The sequence below is a fragment of the Ambystoma mexicanum genome, chromosome 8, assembly GCF_040938575.1.
Source record: "Ambystoma mexicanum isolate Mex_15411 chromosome 8, UKY_AmexF1_1, whole genome shotgun sequence".
In the NCBI taxonomy this organism is placed as follows: domain Eukaryota; kingdom Metazoa; phylum Chordata; class Amphibia; order Caudata; family Ambystomatidae; genus Ambystoma; species Ambystoma mexicanum.
In genome coordinates, this window is record NC_090929.1 from 399,094,789 (window position 1) to 399,117,079 (window position 22,291).

At 45.6% G+C, this 22,291-nt stretch overlaps 1 protein-coding gene across 5 annotated transcripts in view; it reads left to right on the forward strand.

Annotated features, from left to right (window-relative positions):
* CDK5RAP2 (CDK5 regulatory subunit associated protein 2) overlaps positions 1-22,291 on the forward strand; it is a 2,172,192-nt gene that overhangs the window by 1,938,634 nt on the left and 211,267 nt on the right. For 4 of the 5 annotated variants that reach the window (XM_069609888.1, XM_069609892.1, XM_069609891.1 and 1 more), the window contains one exon: positions 18,121-18,285. In XM_069609888.1, the coding sequence (XP_069465989.1) occupies positions 18,121-18,285 (165 nt within the window). The remainder of the gene's footprint in view (positions 1-18,120; positions 18,286-22,291) is intronic. The other variant, XM_069609889.1, reaches the window with a different exon arrangement.

The following is a 22,291-nucleotide window of genomic DNA, read 5'->3' on the forward strand; positions in this document are numbered from 1 at the left end:
CAGTGGGGTAGGTGTTGAGGTCACAGTGCTCATGGGTGAGCCACATATGACGTGCAATCTGAGTTACGTACTATGCGGCCAGGTGCCATGTTGGGTGGAAGAGTGTGAGTCTCCAGTGCGGAGGGTGTGCCGAGGCAAGTGCTGAAGGTAGACAGAAGCTGGGGAGATTGGGTGTGAGAGGTCAGGGGCCCGAGGATGCATACGTGTCCAAGAAACCAATCACAGCAACTGAGAGATTAGCAGAGGAGGGAAGAAGCGGGGGAGGAGGAAAAGAGGAACGTCTTGAGGAGCTTTCGGAACTTAAGAAGGTCCTGCTCAAGATGCAGAGGGAGGAGGAGGCTGTTCCATAGGAGTGATCCAGCTGAGGAAAGCAAACAACTTCCTGCTCTCTGTTTAGCAAAACTCTTTACACACAGGGAGTTGGTGCCAAAGGAACAAAGAGGTCTAGACAGAGAGTATTTTGTAAGAGAGTGTTGCAGATAGAGTGGTCCCCGGCCCAAGACAGCCTTTTGGATGATGCAGAGGGATATGAATTGGAACCATGCATCATTCAGGAGCCAGTGGAGACATTTTAGGGCAGGAGAGATGCAGTCACTGGGTGTTAAGCCAAGGAGAGGTCTTTGCTGCTCTGGACTGGATTAGCTGAAGGGGTCGCAGAGTGGAAGACAGTAGATTGAGGAGGAGGCTGTTGCAGTATTCAAGCCTAGAGAGGACCAAGGCTCGACAAACGTTGAGCTTCTGGGTGAAAGTGAGAAAAGGGAGAATTCCTTTGAGAAGGAAGAGTTGAAAGTGGGTCTTCTTGGTAATTCCCTGAGTGTGAGGGAGAAGAGAGAGGAGTCGAAGATGACGCCAAGGTTTCTGGCTGCAGAAGAAGGAGCAGGGGAGAGCCGAAGGAGGGAGGCCAGAGAGATGGGAATGAAGAGGGAGCAGGGGTCCCAATCATAAGGATCTCAGTTTTGCTGGCATTGAGGCAGACATCATTGGAAGTGCACGAGGCCTGGATGGCACATAGTCGGAAGGTGCGAGAGAGTCAGCAGGAAGTCTGAAAAGAGTTCTGTCATCTGCATAACATTGGAAGTTGGGAGAGAAGGAGGAGATGAGTGCCAGCTGAGCAAGCTGTATATTAAAATGCCAGGCTGAGAGGATAGATCCCTGGGGGACACCACAGGTGGAGAAAGAGGTAGGAGAGGAGAAGGTGCCCAAGATGACTTGGGAAGAGGAAAGAGATCAGCCATTCCAGTGCCGTTCTGAGATACCAAGTGTATCGTGGAGCCGTTGTATGAGGATGGAATGGTTGACGGTGTCAAAGGCAGAGGAAAGATCAAGTAGGATGAGGACAGCTGGGGATTTGGAGTCAAAGGATGCAAGCAGTTTTTCATAGGTGTTCAGAAGAGCAGTTTCTGTGCCTCTGGATGCTCGTAATCTAGATTGATTATCGTGGATACCACTGACAAGTTCAGTGTGCGTGTTGAGTTGGGGCAAGGCCAGCTTTTCCAGCAATTTCCCCAGGAAGGGGGTGATTGAAATAGGGCAGTAGTTGGACAGACAGGTTGGGTCTGCTGAAGGTTTTTTCAGGAGAGGGCGTGCAAAGGAATGCTTGATGGCAGAGGGGAAGAACCAGCAGCGAAAGAATGGTTGCAGAAATCGGCAAGTGCAGGGGCAAGAGAGCCAATGTTGCCCTTGATGGTTCTGTACGAGCAGGGGAGAACCTGTTTGGAAGAAGACTTCATAGAGCGGGCAACTCTGATAACTTCTTCTGGTGTGACAGGGGTGAAGGAGGAGAAGGCAGAAGGAAGAGGGTGAGTGTCCAAGACAGGCAAGGGGGTGTGGGATGGGTTTGGCGGGTGATTAACAAGGGTATTCAGGATGTCCTGAGTTTTGGTGGCAAAGTGTGTGGCCAGTGCATTGAAGACGGCCTGGGAAGGAAGAGGGGGTGGTGGGGAGTCAGCGGAAGGGTTGGCTAGCTCCCTACAAATTTTGAAGAGTTCAGCCGTGTTACTGGATGCACCAGATACCCGTGCCTGAATGTGGACCCTTTTCATGGCACGGAAGGAGAGTCTGTATTGCCTTTGGAGCAGGCGGCAGGCCAGTTTGTCAAAGGGTGAACTTGTCATTTGCCACTTCTGTTCCGTTGCTCTGCACTTTTGTTTCAGGGCAGCAAGTTCGGAGTCATACCAGGTGTTACACTTAGAGGCAGGTTTCAGGTGGATCCTCACGACTGGGGCAAGGATGTCAAGAGTATTGGGGATGGCTGAGTGAAGGCTGCTGAGAGCAGAGTTAGTGGTAGAGTCTGAGGTTGGGGTGAAGGAGGGATGAAGGTAGAAGCAAAGGCAGCAGCTGAGACTCGTTTCATCGGGCGTTCGAGAATAAGGCTGGCAAGGCGGTAGGAGGGCCAAAGGGACACAGGTGGGAGAAAAGGAGAGAATGGTCTGACCAAGCAAGAGGGGTAACCAGAGAGGAAGTGAGAGAGCAAACGAGTGGATGATGACGTCCAGTGTGTGTCCAACCGAGTGGGTTGGACCGGAGGAGAGAATGGAGAGGGAAACAGAGGTCAGTAAAAAGAGTAGATGCTGAGGCAGGGGAGTCCAATTAGATGTTGAAGTCACCCAAGAGGAGGAGGTTGGGGGTTGGTAGAAGGTAAGGAGGAGCAGAAATCCCAGCCCATTCAGCAATGTAGAAGCGGATCAGTTGAGCTGCTTGGGTTTCAACATCTACGAGTGGAAGTTGCACAACGACTCCTTGTTGCCCCTTCTCCAGACTTGGGGTTCGCGGACTTGGATTTGTTTGCATCCTCCGGAATGCCAAGTGCCCCCAGTTTGCTTCATGGGTGGGTCAGTGTTGGAGGGGAGGTTGTCTCTGGGAGACGCCTTCCAGTTCTGTTTGCACAGCCATGAGTGTTATGCGTTCCCACCCACCCCTCTGCTCCAACTGACCCTCTGCAAGTTCTGTATGTCCATGGGTTGCAGCCTCATCTTGGTTGCTCCCCAATGGCCTTCAAGATCCTGGTTTTCGGATCTACTGCAGTTATGCTTCCAGGGTCCGTCCAGCTCCCAATCCCCAGCAGGGGCTTCCGGACGCAGCAGGGTGGGCAGTGGAACATCCCAACCCGGCCAAACTGGCCCTTGCAGCCTGGTTCCTGATCATTGGATTCTTCTGCATGCTCAGTTTTCATAAGACAACTGGGACATCATTCAGCAGACCAGGAGGCCCTCGACTGAGTCCCAGTTACAGGAGCAAATAGACTAGGTTCTGCCAATGGGTTTGCAGCAAGGATCTGGACACGGCCTCCTGTCCTCTGGAGGATGTACTGGCCTTTTCAGCACACTTGGCTCGTTCTGGAGTTCAGGTGGATACTTGCCTCACATATTTGGCGGCCATTGGGGCTTACAAGAATACCCCTGAGCATGTTTTTTCGGCAGCCAACCGGGTGGTTAAGGCCCACCTTATGGGGTTGGTTGTGTAGGCTTTTCCCTCCGGTGCATAAACCACATCCGGTCTGGGACCTCAATGTGGTTCTTGCGGCTTTGTAATGCAAGCCTTTCGAGCCAATGGCTTCTGTAGACATCCGCTTGGTGATGCTAAAGACTGTTTTATTGGTGGCTCTCATCTGTGCGCACAGGGTCAGTGAACTGCAGGCATTGTCTTCGTGCGAGCCCTTGACCACGTTTCACAACAATAATTTCATCTTGTGCACTCGCCCCCATTTCTTGGCCAAGTTGGTCTCTCCATTTCATCTGAATCAAGAGATCTGCCTGCTGGTGTTCTTCCCGAACCCGCAGTCGGAGGCAGAAAGGGCCCTGCATTCCTTTAACCTCAAGAGGGTCCTCAAGTTTTATCTCTCTCGGACGAAATTGTTCAGGAAGTCTGAGGCATTGTTTGTGACTTTTGGGGGCTCTTCGGCTTGTAAGGCTTCCATCGCACGTTGGATGGTGCAGGCCATTTTCGGAGGGCGTTATACGGCCATGGGCAAACCTGTTCCTGAGGGAATTCATGCTCATGCAGTCAGAGCCAATGCCACAGCCGCCACGTTTCCGAGACATGCTTCTTGGGATGTCATCAGCAGGGCGGCTACTTGGGCCACTCCTTCGGCCTTCTGTAATCGCAACTCACTGGACACCAGCTCCAGGCGTGATACAGAGTTCATGCAGTTCTGAAGAACCTTTTGGCTTCGTCCTAGATATGAGGCATGTTATCACAGCTCCACCCTATGGTTTTGTTTGGTGGAATCACCCACAAGGATGGAGGAAAGGGGACGGGACATATGAGCAATTAAAGTTACTTACCGTAGTGACTAGAGTACTCATAGTTCATAGTCCCCTTGACTCCATACGTCCCACCCACCTTCCCCCGCTAGTATGCCAAGGGCTAATATGTATAAGTGTAGCCAGGTATCGAAGCGTCCGATGTGTTAAAAGGGGCCTGGGGTGAGATGACAGAGGGCCGGGCTTGGCGGGGCATTACCATGCCCCAGGCCATGCCTGCGCTCGCTATAGTAAGTTTAAAGGGGAAGCTCAATTTTTTGCTACCAAACATTCCGGTACCGTACTCAATGTTTTGTTGTTTGATGTGAGGGCCAGTTTTTCTGTATGTTAGATTTTCCCTTAGACCATCAACTAGGTAGTAAATTCCCTGGTAGAGTAGGCTTAGTTAGGTTTTGTGGAACAACAGAAAAGTTCCCTTTTAGAGAACTTGCGTCCCCTGCACACTATCCCTTGTCTGGGAAACCCAGACCAATAGCTTATATAATTTGAGCAATTATTCAAAAAGTAGTCAATAATATGTAATTAGCATACTTTCGTATGTGATATCCAGTCATCAAACAGTATTTATCACAAAATAATCTTCATTTTATTCATGGTGATGATACCAAGGGGGCACAACGCGTTTCGAGTGCCAATCACTCTTCATCCTTATTAGAAAAAGGGTGTGCTAGGAGTGTTTATATTGCTCTTTGCACTTTAGTTAGGTTTTGTGATCATTTTCTTTTAACGAATACTGAGAAAGTTACATGCAGTTGTCTGCCTCGCATTACTGAACCCTCAAACATCCTTGTTAGGATGGGGGCATTTATCTCACCCCTTTTCATGTAATAAACTGCAAACATTGAGAAAACTATACGTTTGTGTCTGTCTCGCATTTCTGACACCTCGCAGTGCCCATCCACAGGAAGCACAGGAGGTTCCTGAGATTCACAGTGGCGGAACTGCCACTACCAATTCAAGGTCCTGCCATTCTGTATTTCTTCGGCACAAAGCATCTTTGCTGGCAGTGGTAGCGACTCACCTCAGAAGGAGAGGTCATCCATGCCTTTTCCTATTTTATACAACTGGCTCCTATGAGCTCACTCCCCCGGCCAGGCATCGGCACATTTGTACTGGACGTGTAGCCTGTTGCCCAGCTTGGGCTTCTCGCTGAACTTCAAAAAGTCACCACCAGTGGATTGACTGCCACCTCGGATCTGCAACGAGGAGTCCCTTTTTGGACATTTGCCAGGTGGCTACATGGGCTTCTTTGTATCCGTTTGCTATGCATTACTGTTTGGATTCTGAGACTGGCCTGGATTAGCAGAACAGTCCTTCACAGTTTTCTGGAGTAGGTGGTGCCCTTGTTTCCTTGCTCTCCTCCCTCCTTCAGATCTACGTACAGTATTTCCCACTTTTCCTGAGTGCAACTATGTCTACGTTTTTCTTTTTTTAAACCATAAAACAGATGTTAAGTTTGGGTTTCATATAGAGAAGGGGGAGTTGGGAGACGGGGAGGTGAAGGGATTGTCTCCCCCTGCTTTGTTATGTGGTAAATAAAATGGTAAAATCAGCCACATAAATTCTGCAAATTTGCGTTTGGTAAATAAATGTAAGGAAACCTCATAGATCCTTACTTACTGCAGTGGGAGTCTGTCAAAGATGAGGAATCTGTTGGAAGAAGGAATCTATTAGAAGAACAAATGACATACCTCTCAGTAATGTTCTTTCTAATGGATGTTCCTCCCACAGATTCCTCATCACCCTGCCTACCTGCCCCTCTTGGTGGATAGCTAGTACACCTTGCTTCTTTTGTCCCACCACATCAGAGTGCAAAGGAAAAGGGATGGAACTAATGTCACAGGACGTGGCACCTCAGTATATACTTGCCCTGATGGCATATCCAGCGCGTGGAGCCGACGTGGAGCTGCTCTGCGCCCCCTGGTGGCGGATACATTTCTGGAGAGCAGCTGCGCTGCAGAGACAAATATCAAAGAAGAGGAATCTGTGAGGAACATCCATCAAAAAGAACATTACAGAGGTAAGTAATTGGTTCTTCTGTGTCATGTACCCTCTGAGTTTTAGTCATGTTGATGATATTACAAGAGGTTAATGTCACCATAGGATGTAAGATACACTCCAGCATTTGTGTCCTGGTCCAGATTAGGACACAGAAGCTTGCAACTCCTCTCTGTCTATGCATCCCAAGATCACCTGGAGGAGAGTAACAAAAGTCTTTACTCCATAGGGGCAGGGACTTGTGGCATGCTCCCCCTTGTACGGGCTCGATCGCCACTCTGAGAAGAGTTGTAAAGAACGAGAGGTCACACTGTTGCAGTTCTCTCTCATCATAACAACACCGTTTTTATTCTTCTCATAAGTAGTTTTACTGATTTCTCCCCCTCACATTCACCTCCGACTACCTCCCAAGTCACCAGAATCAGAGGAAGCTTCTCCTACTGTTCCGCAGTGACAGCTGGTAATGTTTTTAATTGGAGGGATAAAAAGATGTCCCTTGAAACCTCCCCCCCCCCCCCGAAAATTATTTTTAAAATAAAGGATTTCTGTTTTGCATCATTGTACAGCGCACACTTTGTGAAAATTGGTTCAAGAGCCATAGACTTTACAATCAGCGTTATAGGGTAACATATGAAGATATTCAAATGCTTGTTCATGATGATTTTGGGCAAAATATAGATCATTCATGCTGGCTTTGCCCATCATGCCAGTGCTATGCCAATGTCAGAAAACATGTACATTCCTGCTGCACTAATGAAGGCCAGTATCTAATTCCAGTAAACATAGTAACCGTTCAGCTTGGGACCTTGAGTCCCCATCTGACCCAGTCAGTAGCTCTCCTCCCCCAGACCACAAGCATGCACATTCATACATGAACCCATATCCTACAAAATACCCAGTCACTACACTCTCCTTCACGTGCACACCCATTCACAAGCAAACTCTTGCATTCATGAATGTGTGCACGCATACCTACACAAAGGTCTGTTTTTAATTTTATTTTTCTTGGCTGGGGTTTTTCTTGGCTGCATGGCTCCTCTGCTCCCCCATTGCTACTGACTCGCAATGCCACTAGTCACGCTGCCTTGATGGTTCTCCAGCACCCATGCAGTCCAGAAGCCAGGGGCTGGTTTTTCTGGTTTTTGACATGTGCAGCAGAGCCGAAGCACAGTCAACTGAATGCCTCAGGGCCTCTGAATGCAAAAAGATGTTCAGAAGTTCGTCTGCACACACATTTGGACCTAAAGTACCCAGGCTTGCATGACCAATGGGCCATGCAAAGCTGGGGAAGCAAAATGCCCTAACCTTGAATGACCCTTTGGACATGTGCAGATAGTTTTCTCCACACCAAGGCAAACCAAGTGTTCCTTGCAACACAACTGGCCTAGGAGCGCTTCCTTAGCTGCATGCTACAGCTGAGGGTGCGGTGCACTCAGGGTTTACACTGGACTGCCTTGGCTCCTCCATTATGGGTGGCAGGTCTGTGTCCTTTCACCCATTATGGATGAACTGGCACTGTTGTTCCCACTGCATCATCATTCTGCAAGGTGAGAGTGCATTTCAGCTCTGATGCCGAAGATATTTGTTAGAACTCTGACACCCAGCTGCTCCTCCAGCCAAGGCCTTTCTAACACCTGCCACTATAGGAAAACCAACCCAGTTTCACTTGATGCACTTACAATTCTTCATGAGAATATCATGTAGCATCGTAGAGCAGGCTAGAGTGTCACTTCTTTGAATAAAAAGAGGAGAGCTTTGAATAAAAAGAGGAGAGGAGTGACTTCTAGGAGATAGAGGCAAATGAGCAACCTGCTCCATTACCAGTACAGCCAGTGGCCCCAGCCTCATTACTTGCTTTATATCTTGATCAGCCCATAACATATTGGTAATTGAATAGCAGATGTGCTTCCAATGACCTCTGCACCCCCACTACTCCAAGACAAGTGCTTGATCACCTGAAACTCTGGGCCCCACCTTCCTGGTAAAGACCCATCCCGAGGGTCACAGGACCACCATCATCTAAATCGCAGGAAGAGGAGGAGCGTGACACTGACTGTCATAACCACAATTGCCACAACTTTGAAGGCTGAAAATGCTCTACTGATCATTGCTAGAAAGGACTGTGAAATGTGGCACAAACTAGTGTGAGAAACCAAGGGTTGTCTCACACGCTAGTCCTCGGGGACTTGTCATCCAGGTGGCCAGGACACGGCCATCGCTTTTGGATCCAGTTCCTAGGGGTGGACCAGTGCGGGAGGATCACCTGGATGAGGGTTCTTCAGGGAGTGGGGGTGAGACAGCCTATGGTGAGGCGCTGTATTCCCCCCTTTCACGTACACCTAACCCATCCTAGGATTCCCTGATATCCCAACTCCCCCCTTTCCACACAAACACTGGGTCGAGGAAGAGTGACTGAGAGTAACAATGCTAACTCTTATACATCACATTGGACATGTCCACTAATTGGGTCAGGCAAAGTCAGGCACTTGACACTAACTGCATACATCTGATACCAATTATCTCTCCTCACACGGATAAAAGGCAGAACATAGAGACACACTCTGAGCAAGGTTTAACACAAGCAAGAGCAGAACTTCCAGGGCGAAAAGGAACCTACTTGATCAGAGCAGCGGACCGGGGGATGAGAGCCATGGGTAGAGATCGCCAAGAGTTCCATGCAGGAGGTTGTTGCCTTACTAAGGCTGCAAAAAATACGAGAAGAAAGCCAAATCCCAAACAAGAAAGCTGCAGTGTCTTCCAATGATGCCAGCAACCCTCCCGGATGAACAGCATAGTTGGGGGGCGAAGCCAAGCCTGTGGTACTAACCTTGACTCGCAAATTGGAAGAAAGTAAAAGGCAAGAAAGAAACGCGCACAGCCGGTGAGTTGGCAAGTGACGTGAGAGACTGGTGTGTGCTAAAGAAAAAAAGATTGTAATATCAAGATCATAACGCAAAATTGAAGGCTGAGATGCAAAGAAAGGCAGACTGGCGAATGGACTTCGAAGTAACGATAGCTGGAAAGTCACCAATACTGAATAAAGGAGTGGTCCGGTGAAAGGAAGTAGCCCACTCGAAAGTCTCAGTGAAAGTTAAAAAGGTTGCATAGATAAAGTGAATCAACTGTAAAAGCAAGGCGATTGAAGTTGACCCCGAGAGAAGGGGAACGTGAAAAGCTGAACGTTGAACTGTGGTACATAATACAGTGAACTACCCAGGCAAGCACTGGGGTAAATAACATAGGAGTGTGAGTTGTAAGCTGGAAAGTCGACGTGGTCTGTCAGAGGACTGTCAAAAAAACCACGAACATTCGAAAGTCTTCAACATCAGGAAACCGTCCGAGCCCGACCTTTGGAAGACCGTAAGTATAATAAGTTATAATAAGTTAGGGGAAGGGAACCCCTCAAGGATATGAGCTAAGCTTGGGGAAGGGAACCCCTGCAAGTGTTGTGAACCTTTTGCTGTGAAAGGTCTGAGCCTGACACAGGGGCACCAACATGAACTTTTGCTGTAAGAGGTCTGAAACCGACAGAGGGGTACCGCTGTGAACTTTTTGTTAAACTGTGTTTAACGGACCTCGATCCACGTTTTGAAATGCCTTGTGTTAAGAGCCAGAGTGTGTCGTCTTGTCAACAGGGACCGCCTTACCCCATGCTGTCCAACGTGGGGAGGAGAGCTGACTCAGCCACATTATTTATTTTGAACACTGCCTTCCCTTTATTTACATATATTCCTTTTCACACTTTTTGTACTAGATATAGGGCAGGTATTAGGTTTTTGTTAGTATAGACCATTTTGATTTGACTAACACAACTAGGACTGTTTTGTTTGATTTGATGGTCGAGACTACTCCATCCTAGCTGTAGAGCGAAGTAGGAGTTTCTCCAATCCCATTGAAACTTTAATCAAGGTTTTACAAATTGTACTTTTTGTGTCAGTGTCATACTTGTGATACCATGCCTCCCTTACAGTAGCATCCATCCTTATGTACCTCATGAACTACAAGAGGGAAGAAACTGTAGCAATTTTGCTTGAGAGGCGCAGCTTCAGCCTCAACATGCCATATTCGTAGCTGTGGATGTGGCTGACCCTGGACTCAGCCAAATGAGTAGCAGGGCACTCCTTGGGCACCAGTGGGGGCTAAAGACCATGAACATCAGGACTGAGAATCTGCAATTTATAATAACTGATGCAGAGATGGCCCACTCACTACACAGACGCCAAACCTACTGCTCCTTTTGGAGCTCCATGGGTAGATACTCTGGCTCTGACGGGGATCAGCAGTCCTCCCATTACCACTTCTTCCCCTGGTCATCTTAAGCTACTGAACAACACTAAAAGACTAGTTCCCACAGCTACCATGGCACTATGAGGTCAAGAGGGCCATCCCATTCAAAGGGACAAGTCTCAAAACGGGGATAATTACCTACTGAAGCTGCCCAGGCTTCAGCACAACAGTGGGTGGGGACGAGCTGTTTCGCTATAACCACCAATGGAATTACGTAGTCTCAGTCTGTTGGGAGTAAGCGCTAATGAAATTGGAAGCACATTGCAATTTCTGAAAAGACTGTCAAACTTCTCTGACAAGTAAAACATCTACATACTGTGAGGGTGCAGTAGTCAGAGATCGACACACAGGTGGAATTTTTGTTGCTACAGAGTTTTATTTAAATGAAAATAGGGTTGGAGGAAAGGCCTCACTTGTCCCAACGCTAAGAGGGGTTTCCCTGCCTCAACACAAATCTCAAATGAGTTTGTCAGGATGACAAATTAAAGGAAGTCCACCCTTGTGTCAAAAAACTCTAGCCCTTGCACTAACAGCTCAGTACAAAGTGCAAAGGGGTTGTCTTCTCAGCAGATCCCTCATAGATATTTTCAAAGTTCAAAAGTTCCAAATGGTGCAAAAACGAGTTCCACACGGGTCAAGCGTATGTCTCCCCTCTCTTGACTTCAGTGTTTACAAATCCTAGGGGATAACTTATTTCCATTGATCTCTTTTCTGCTTCCGTGGAGAGCTAAGAGAATGTCTCCCTCCCTTTGCCGCAATTAATAGGGGGCTGTCTTCCTTTCCCAGGTTTCTCTTCCTTTGCACAGTCAACCAGGTTCACTTTTCGCTCCCAGTACTGTGACTATGAAGAGGAGTACCCACTGTCCTTCTTATATGGGTGCGAGTCCCAGAGTCACCTGGTTTCAACAGTTCTCTTTCTAGGTAAACTTGGTGTACTGTACTGCCAAATACTAGCTATTGCACAGCTGATCTAGTTAACTTTTCTCTCCGGTACTGCGACTATGAAGATGAGCAACAAATGTATTTCTGTTATGGGTGCGAGCCCTATACTCGCCTGTCTTCGGTACTTCACTTTCTTGGTAGGCTTTGTTTACTCCCTTGCCACGCCCTACCATATATGATCATAGATGTAAACGTTTCTTCAATATTACTTTCAAGGTCTCAGACCCTAAGTTTTGGGTATTTCTCCCCCTTTTCTACTTGCCACCACTTTCTTTGCTTTTCAGGCTCCCAGTCCCTATGTTAAGGGGGTCTTTCACCCCTTCTCTGCTTGCCACCAACTTCTCGGTTCCCAGCATCTCTCTGCCTGTTCGCATACCCGTTTTCTTGGTCCACAAAGGTGTCCTCCTTCTTCCAGCTTCCTCTGGGAGCCGCCGGAATCGTGGTGCTTGGGAAGGCTTTCTTTAGTTTGCACTGGTTCAGTAGCACCAACCGTCCTTCAGGAGGCTGTTGCGCTTCCAAATCCTCAGGATCGCCTGTGTCTGCCAGCCTGCCATCCCTTCTTGCGTCTCAGGACGGGTTCCGGAGTGCTCGGCTTCTACTTGGTCATCCCGCCTTTCTACCCTGTCTCCGGCAGACACAATGACTTTCCTCGTGGCTCCTCAAGGGAGGACTGCTTGTCGTCAGTTGTCCTTCTTTCCTTTTTATTCCATAGACGTTTCGGTTAGATTTAATAGGCTTGTCTGCTCACTGTGGCTCTGCATCTCAGTACATTTCTCTAAGATGTTATGACTGTTCTTTTTCTTCTCACTACTATTTAGGGGAGAATAAAGTTATACTTTGCTTGCATACATAGAAGTATGAGGGATTCCAGAATTCTGGAGGGTAAGAGGGTGATGGAGCTGGGACAGTGGTAGGAATGTTTTGTCTCCCATATGGACCATCCCTCATCCCATGAGGGGGTTCTCTCCCCCATGTTATCTTCCCACAGTGCACCAGCCCCAAGGGGGATTATATGACTGTGTCCGCACCACCCTGGCCACAGGAGAAGGGTTCTCCCCATGGGATTTGTCACAGTACCCTGAAAAAAGAAGTGCAAACCCCCCTACGCAAAGTAATGGTAGCTTCATCCTAACTGAATCCTGGTCTTTTATTTTCTAAACAAATATATCTTGAATTAGTAGATCTAGATGGTCATTTTGCTGAAAATTCTATCTCTGCTACAAGATGGTGCTTCTTGTCCACCGTAAATCTGGAGGGTGCTTATTTACATATGGAAGTTCCTTTGCTTTGTTGTGCGCAGCCCATACTAGCGGTTTTCTGTGTTGACTTTCGGCTTCAAGTCCACACCGAGGTTGTTAACCAAGTGCCTAGCTCCAGTACCAGTTTACTTGTGGATAGTAGGCACTGCATCTTCCTGTACCTCGATGACTGATTGGTCTGCATCCCTTCCAGGCATCAAGCTCTGCACTCCATGCAACATATGATAGACATTCTACCTCTTACTCCGTCAGCTTTGGAACATAATCTCCACAACACTCCCAGTGCCAGGCTTTGCTAGGAGCACTATTCACTGCAGACTCTTACATCGTCCACTGGTTCAACAAAAGGGTTCCAACCATAGTTGAAAATGTTGAAAGATTGGCATCCAAGACAACAGATTTGAATTATACATTAAGACCCTTGCCTCCCTCAACCTGTGAGCCGAGGTTCTGAATTCTTCAAATTGGGAAATGTAGACATGCAACAGGAGTTCAGGATTTCTTTTTTGCTTCAGCAATATCTTCAAACAGATGATATGATAAAATTTAAAAATGTTTGTGCATGGTGTGTCAGGCAGGGTGTTTTACCATTTGCTTGCCTACTAGATCAACTCTTGCCATACCTTCTAAGCCTTGCAAGAGGTGGCCTAGCATTCCTCTATAAAAACGCACTTCGCAGCAATCTCCCATTATACAAACCCCTGCTCCCTTCCCCCAACTATTTCTCCATCTCTTATTAGGGGGTCATCAAAGAATTCATAAGGGACCTATTCAGATCAACCCCCCCTTCCCACTAGCCCACGTCAAGAAGTTGGGCCCAGCATGGGAAGTTAACTCTGTCTTCCCTCTCCCACCCTGGGGTGAGGCGACAGTCAATCGGGTGGCCTACAACGTGGTCGTAAATCATGAGTAAAAATCTGCTTTTAAGACTGCTCTTACGCCCTCGCTGAGGACCACACTTCGCTCTGACCTACTTTAGCTGAGTCTGGTGGGCTGTTGATATCCAAGCCTGCGTGTGAACGCTGCATTTATCTCTTGGAAGACGGTCTCATTAGTGGCTGTAACCTCTGTGAGGATGGTTGGAAAAATCTAAGCTTTTGCAGTCACTGAACCATTCCTCAAATTTTACAAAGACAAGGTGATTCTTCATATCAATCCCAGGTTAAGGCCAAGAGTTCTGATGGCCTTTCACCTCATCCTGTCATTTGTGCTTCTAATATCTTTTTGATGAGTCCTCTGCACCGCCTGACTGATCTCTTCACTCCTTGGACATCTAGAAGAGCTTTTGAGTACTGTATTGCCATATGCAGGGAATTTGTTTGCAACCTTTTGTGGCCTTCTGGAAAAGGAATCTTGTGGGAATACCTCTATGGCTGTCAGCATGCATTGAACTGTCACGGGAAAGCAGAATGCCCCATCCAGGAAGAGTGAAGACCCATTCTACTAGGACCATAGCCTGGAGAAGAAGCAAATGAAAAGAATATTCCCTTATGTGGCATTCTCCCTTCCTGGTTTGGAGGCTTTCAGGTAGGTAGTCCATACTGGCTATTATCTAGCAGAATGTTCTTCTAAAAAGGTACCTGCCTGTTGGGAGCAGATTATCTCGGATCAGTGAGTCAGGAACATAGTTTTCCTGGATACACCTTCTGTACAGAATACCTCATGTGATGAATCTAGCAATGTCATCGCTCCCTCTCTGGGTGAACTCTCTTCCCATATGGCCAGGGAAAGGCAGCCGCTACATGATCCTGATTGAGGGTGGACAATATGGGGGGACATAACCCTCATGGGAGTGAGGAAGACTCACTGACGGGAACATAGTATCTCCCCTGCCTTGTTTTAGGGACTAATACCAGTCCATTACCTTGCCAGCTCTGTATGGCGTACTGTGATCTAGAACATCCCATTGAAAGTGATAGACATACATCCACATATCCACATAGGCATACTGGGACAAGGAAGAGAGCTTGAGCAATGAAGATCACATCCACCGAGAAACTTACCATACGTTCTAGTCGTGCAGAACATGTGACCGATGCCGGGATGTTCAAAAGGCTCAACGGACAGGAAAGAGAGAAATGCCATTCACAAAGCCGGTCGGGACACAGAGAAGATGCAGTTTGCAGAGCGGGAGATCTGCTGGAAGCGTAAGGTCCATTGCAAAGGTTCCATAAGCAGAGGAAGCTGTCTAGCGACGTGGAAGGCACAGCAGCGACCGAAGAGCGATGAGGCTGTCTTCCAGGGCATCACGCTGGCCGCTGGGGAGAACAGGAGGCTGCAAGGGATGCTGGAACTGCAGACAAAGATCAGTAAGCCCAATAGGGGAATTTCGCACGGCAGGGCACTCTGAAGCATTTGCCGCACACAGTTAATAAACTGGGCCAATGTCAGCAAGGAAGCTGGAACACTGGGACAGCTAAAAGAAATAACACATATGAATGAGAGCGGGTCGTGATCTCAAAAGATAAATAAGGAGAAGAGAAAGGTTGTGAACTGTTTGCGATTAAAGGAAACAGTTCATAAAAAGATGTTGAGTCTGAGTCTCGCAACCAATTATGAGAAAACAAGGGAAGACCCACACCCTTTGAAAGTGGAAGCTATTAGAAGGGGAAGGGAAGCCCCCTGAAGTTGGTGAAACCTTTAAGTTGAAATGTTAAAAAGTCCTTGCAGGAGAATATACCAGGCAATGTGATTGCGAATCTGGGACCTGCACCCAATTGCGACTAAACTGTAAGAGTCCAGAAGAGGAAAGACAACCACTTAGGTGTGTGACATCCAGGGGAAGGGAACCATACCCTATGGACTGGAAAGTTGAATAAATTGTTAAAGCCAAGGAGAGGAAGAGAACCCATTTATGGTGTGAAATACAGAGGAAGGGAGCACTACCCCCTGGACTGGAAAACTGAATATTCTGGGGAAAGGAACTATGGTTGTGAAATTGAAAATCAAGGAGAGAAAGAGAACCCCCTTAAAATGTAGGAAATCTTTTCCACAGTTTCCTATTTCCCAGTCCATGGGGGAAAAGGAAATCATACCCCCATAGACTGGGAAATAGGAAACTGTGGAAAAGAAACCAAGGGAGGAACCATATCCCTTGAACTAGTGTGTTTGCAAACTATAAAGTGTCTGAAGAACTCAGTGCAAGTTAATGACCTCCTGAGAAATGTGAGTGTGAACTGAAAAGAATCTGAGAAACCCAGGGCAAGAAGACTCCTCCTGAAGATTGTGGAACTTCGATTATTTGTTTGTTTTTGCACCTTTTGGAACTTTGTGTTGGAACTTTGGAAAAAGCTACAAATGGCCACTTGACAGACTGCCTTTGCACTTTATTTTCAGTTTAGCTTGCAAGGGTCAGATTAGGATTTTAGACACTTTTGGACATTCTGACATTGACATTGTTTTGTTTCGTTGAGGCAGGGAAACCCCTTGTGGTGATGGGGCGAGAGAGTTCTTTTTCCAACCCTCTTTTTTCTTTAATAAAAGTCTACAGCAACCATCACAATGCCCCTGTGTCCGAGTCTTACTCCTGATTCCTTAAGCTTACCTCCCACAGATTCCTATTTACCCTCTCTCCCACCACTTCACTAATTAGAATACCATGATTACTTGCAGCTTCTTTTGTGGACTTTAATGGCAGCTCTGTTTTACCTTTTATCTTCTTTGGAGCATGGGAAATTGGGCGAGCAGAGGTATAACATGTGATTCCATCTATATGCCAGGTATGTCACAAAGGGCAAGTGTCACCCTTGATGTTTTGACAGATCTTGCATACAACCACACCAACAACCCATGGTATCTGTTTCGGATTTCTGGGTTCAATTTATGCCTGGCCATATTTCAAAAGAGGAGGAATCTGTGTGAGGAAAACTGTAACCATCAGAAAGAACATTGCCAAAGATACATAATTTGTTCTTTTGGTGGCAATAATATTGGTCAGAAGGATCAGTGAGTTGAAGGCTTTGTCTCCTAACAGCTTTCTACCATGTTTTCGAATGGAAACATATTGCTTCATGTGCACCCGTGTTTTCTTCCAAAGGTTGTCCGTGAGTTTCGTATAAATATGTTCATCCAATTACCGTTGTGCCCTTCTAGACTGAAGAGAGCTTCAATATACTTGATCTAAGAAGGTCTCTGGCCCATTATGTTTGAAGATCACATGAGCACAGGCTATATAGGCAATGCTTTGTTGCATTGCATACAGACTGGCATCTAGAAATTGTTGTTTCAAAAGGAGTATTACTGGATTTGTTGTTGGATGTAGCAGACATTGTTCCAAGTCATCACACAAAACACTATGTGATGGGATTTTGGCATGTTTTATTTGAGGTTCAGTATTTACAGCAGCTTTGTTTCTGAGGTCTTACAGTTCAAGAGATATGTACAGTGCATCTATATTTGCTAGGCATTATTATTCAGATTCTTATGCTAAAGTAAGGGCACTATTCAGAAGATCAGTGCTTCAGCATGTCTTTAATTAGCAAGGCCTTTCTGCTTTGTCCTTCATAGGCCACTGCATACAAGTGTTTCAGGGCATTACAGATGGAATAGTTCTTAGATAAACAGTCTCCTGATAAAATTGTATTGTATGCATTGGAAGAAAAGGTGACACACCTAGGGTAGCATTGGTTCTGATTAATACTTTTATTTCTCTGTGGATTATTTATTGCCCACCCACCTCCGATCATATACTGCAGTGTTCCTATTTAAGCTGTGAAGGGTTGTTTCGATGAAACTATTGGTCACAGGCTCAGTCGCCGTTGCTCATCTCCTGTGCAGCGCCTTTAGGCTACAGTATATCAAGGCCAATATGACCTTGCAGTACATAACACTTTCTACTGAACTAAAGATATTTTTTTTTAATCTAAAATTAACATTTGATGAACATCATCTAGAACTGTTCTCCTTCTTATCAGTAAATTTAAAAGTATTTTGTCAATGTCAAATAATTGATTATTTGCAAAATACATGTTAGCAGCCAAACTTCAGTACTGCCTTAATCGGAACCGTTGCAACCAAAGGTTGTCACCTGAAGTATGTTTTTTTCTTTATGCGTGTATTCTTTGACCAACATGCTTTATATTTGTATGATATTTCACTTAAGGCCACAGTTGCCTTCCTGAACTTCAAAGCCTCTATTTCTGCATTCTAAATATTGCTGCAATTGTCCGTATTAATGACACATATTAATGATTATGTGCTTAGGCGGTTCATCTACATTGTTTATACGATTTGTTTATGTTTGTAAATACTACTGTTTCTCTAATCTGTATATCTTGCAAATACTCCTTTTATTTAAACCATGTTATACAAACTAATTAAAAATAATATGTTGTGTGGTTTGATAAACCTAAGTGTAATGTCATTTAATTCAGCTCCAGGATCAAGACCCTCTGACCAGTATTATTGCAAACATCAACAAAGCACAGCAAGTACTCGAAGAAGCAAACCATTCATCCAAGCTTCTGTGGAGAGTTTCACTGCCTATGAAAGTCACCGGCAATACTTCCAACAGGGTACATTGTTGTTTTGTGAATGCGGTAGGGCTTGTTTTTTTTTTTTTTTTTAAAACCCATCACTAGGCTAGTAGACATTTTGTCTAGCAAATGCCATTTAAATCGTGACCTTCAATTTAGAAGATAGTGGGGGTACGAAAGGAAGTGCAAGGCAAATTAAAATGTGTATTGTGGAAATAATGACATTATTTGTTGTTTTTTTCCATTTGAATATAAACCTGCTCGCTGATCTACTAGTACATTAAGTGATCCTTTCCTTTAGTTACATTATAATTTCTTTCTCTCTGGTGGAACTTGCAGACTCTAAAGTGTCCGCCTCACCAAAACATTCCGACTAACAGGGAAGCCATTTCACCAGAATGCCAGGGGTAGCGGAAGTGCCATCACACAAGCCTTGACCTCTGATGACATCACCATAAGTGATGATATTTGACTGCACCGCTAGGTGACGTCTCGGGATGTGATGGCACATGACCTTTCACCCCTTGACAAAACGGGGAGTGGCATCGTTCCCCAGTACACTAACAAAAATATGGTTGCGATATCACTGTAATACGATATACATTTCATACAAGAATGGATCACCATATGTACCGTTAATATCAGTGTGTATAGGCCCATATTACCAACTTACTGTGAATGTAAGCACACGTCCAAGACCAAATGATGCCATGCAATGGAAAGAAAATACATGTGGCTGTTGCATGAAATGAAAGAAGGTGTGTCAATAAATTCCACCCTTAGAAAGTGAGCCAGAACCAAACAAATCTACAGTCATCCCCTGTCGGGATATGCAAAAAACAAAACAAATTGATTTTAGCGGGTTATATATATTTACAGGTGTTTGACGTTTTCTAAAGCATTTTCTTTTGCTAGATAGTTCCCACATGATGTGTGTGGCAAGGAACGCAGAACTCATTTGTTTCCTCCCCTTTGGCTCCAGGCCACATGGAGGCTGAGCCGACATAATGAGCCAAGGCCTGCCGCACGCCCTCATTCCTCACTTGCAGTTGTGTTTGGTCCATGGTGGCTCCACAAGTATGTGCCATGTTCCCATATGTTCCCATATAAGAACACAGTCATGTTGACTTTAATGCCAGTAATGATACTATAAGAAAATATGTCCAAGCTGGCTTTGCCGGTATTCCTGTAGCCCCATATAACCTGCTCCTGTTGGATTTGCCATTAGAAATGCAATCCCATAATAAGAAAACATGTCCTAACTGGGTCCAAGGTATGCCAGTCTAGACAAGCAAGAACACCTCTCATGCTTGCTTTATCATAGTTGCCCAGTAAAAAATATGTCACGTCAAAGAAATACATGGCTAGAATGACTGTGCCAACATGCCAGAACATTCACACTGCAGTATCCACATGGGCACCCACCCAGAAAATTAACACACACCCATTGACTCACCAATCTCTTACCCATACCCCTTCTCTCACACTGCATCCTCTACACATGCACCCACCCAGATAATTCACAGTGACATGCATACCCATTCACCCATCAATCACTCACCCTTACACCTTCGCACATTCACTCACACGGAATTCTCACACAAACACCCACTTTTCAGAGTTTCTTCAAACAAAAGAGCATTTTTCAAATGTTTCGATTGCATTTGAAAACAAGAATTGACAAAATCAAAAGGTATGGGCCCCTTTTTTTAAAACCCGGTCACGGCTGTATTCATGTTACTGTTAATTTAGTCAAGCAAACATATTTCTAGTTTCACCTGCAAGCATCGAAAATGCTGTGGCCAGCACAGGGAAGCCATTGCATGCGAGACATGTTAATTATCTGAAAGACGGAGCCAGGAGCACAGCAGCATTGACATGCAGAGAGCAACTGGCACAGCAGCATCTACTTAGGGACAGCCAGCCAAGCACATGTTATAAATATATTCACCACATCTGATCATCATTTAGGGATAGGAAACCGAGAAGAAACCTTTCGGCATTAAATCCCCTTGGGGTAAGGTATCCTGCCTGATTTACTTTCCAACCAACAAATCAATGTCCAAGGGGGCTTTAGATTTCATGGCAGAAATTTGTGGTGCAAAAAAATCCAAAATGGGAAAGGGGAAAATGCTGTGGTGTGGCTAGGTAGAAGTGGTGAAGTAACAAGAGGTAATGATAATGATTTGTTAATATATAGCGCTTACGCCTAAACGCTTTATATAGAACAAATATGAATACAGTATCACCCAACCTGAGTTGGTACTAATTTATCGACCTCAGAAGGATGAAAGACTAAGTTGGCCTTGCCGGGATTCGAACCTGCAACTTGCAGATCACACACACATTGCAGCAGCGAGTGCTCAACCCACTTAGCTATCTTACACTACACAGGTAAATCTGTTACACAGAGTATACTTATCACGTGTAGCACACACATTACACAGTGTACACATAACCCACATACTACACAGGTATGTTACACAGAGTATACTTATCACATGGAGCACACACATTACACTGAGTACAAATATTCCATAGTATTTTACAGCAGGACCAACATTTGGCACACTATATTTGCACTGTTGTTGCCTGCATAACTGTAACAGAGCAAATCCATTTTTCAAATCTGAAACAGGCGCTGTTTGACACGCAATGTTTGCTGCGCTCCTACTTCTCATGTGCAAAATAATTTCCTGACATTTTTTGCCTCAGTGCAACCTTTACATAATACAATTCTGCTTTGTCACCGCCGGTAACCTACTGAATCATAAAGACCTAATCATTGCTTGTGAAACATTTCAGTGGGTTGGTGTGAATGGTTCATAGGTCAATCGACATATGCATGTTTGTAACCCGAGGACTGAAGATTCCAAGTCCAATAAGGCAGCTCCGTTATCTAATGTATCTGCTGCAGAGATCTGTGCATAGCCTGCTGATCACAGATGTCAATCTCAATTAGATATCTCAGTGGGTATGCACAAAGAGCATTGAAAGCTGGGGCTCGTTTATTTCCATCCCAGTAAACACTAGAGATTTCTGTCTAGTCTACAAATTATGGATTCAAATTCCAATCCTTTCATTCTTTTGAGGTTATCAAATGAGTGTCACAGAGCTTCTTAGCAACTTGTATTAAACATTCTGCAATTTAAAAACATTCGGAGTATTGGTAAGGAGTGGCTATATAGACAAATGTTAAACCTTTCATTGAGTTCTGAGCGCCAAGAGACTAGGGTCACTATGATTGGCGCTTTGTAGGTGATCTCACTCACTGATAACATTATGAGATGGTGAGTACATGATGTTGACAAGCCTGGGTGGAGGGCGCCAAATACAAAGCTGCTAAAGGATCACTCGATAATTAAACTTCAGCTCAATTATCTTAACTACAACAATATTCCAAAGGAGTATTATAAATGCTTTGCATTATAAATAGCTCACTCACCAGGCCACCGCCATTCACTCTGCCTTTTCTCATAGAATGCAAAATGCTATTGATTTTCACAGCAAAAAATAAGCATGCAAATGGTGGCTATTTAGGTTGATTGTTTGTAATTGGGGCTTGTAAGATTAATGTTGCTATTTGGAAAAACGATGAAGCTGCTTTGCATTCATTAGCAAAGGTGCACGCAATCCCCGGGACTGACGTCTAGGCTGTCGGGAAGAGATTGGAGAGGGAACTCCTTCACCCTCAGAGGCATAGGGTCTCGGGGAGAGGAAGGAGCGGGAACTCCCTCTCCTTCCAAGGCGACACTACGGAAGCGACACAGCGTCATAAATAGATGTTTCTGTGAATGAGTGGGGAATAGGCAACTCCTTGTCCAGAAGGCTGCGTGCGGTGTGAGCACTTCCCTGCGCCAATGAGCAATATTACAGGCTGTGAACTCAGCTTTCCAGGTCAATATTAACAAGCAGAAGCAGGTTTTCGCTATTGGGCTTTATTGTGTGGCCCTGGGTAAATCTCTTAATCTCCATGGGCCTCCATTTTCTTATCTGCCAAAAAAAGGATGACATTTAGAAAGAGGCTGAATGCCAACCAGTATCGAGCTGCTATAAAGTGTACGAAAAG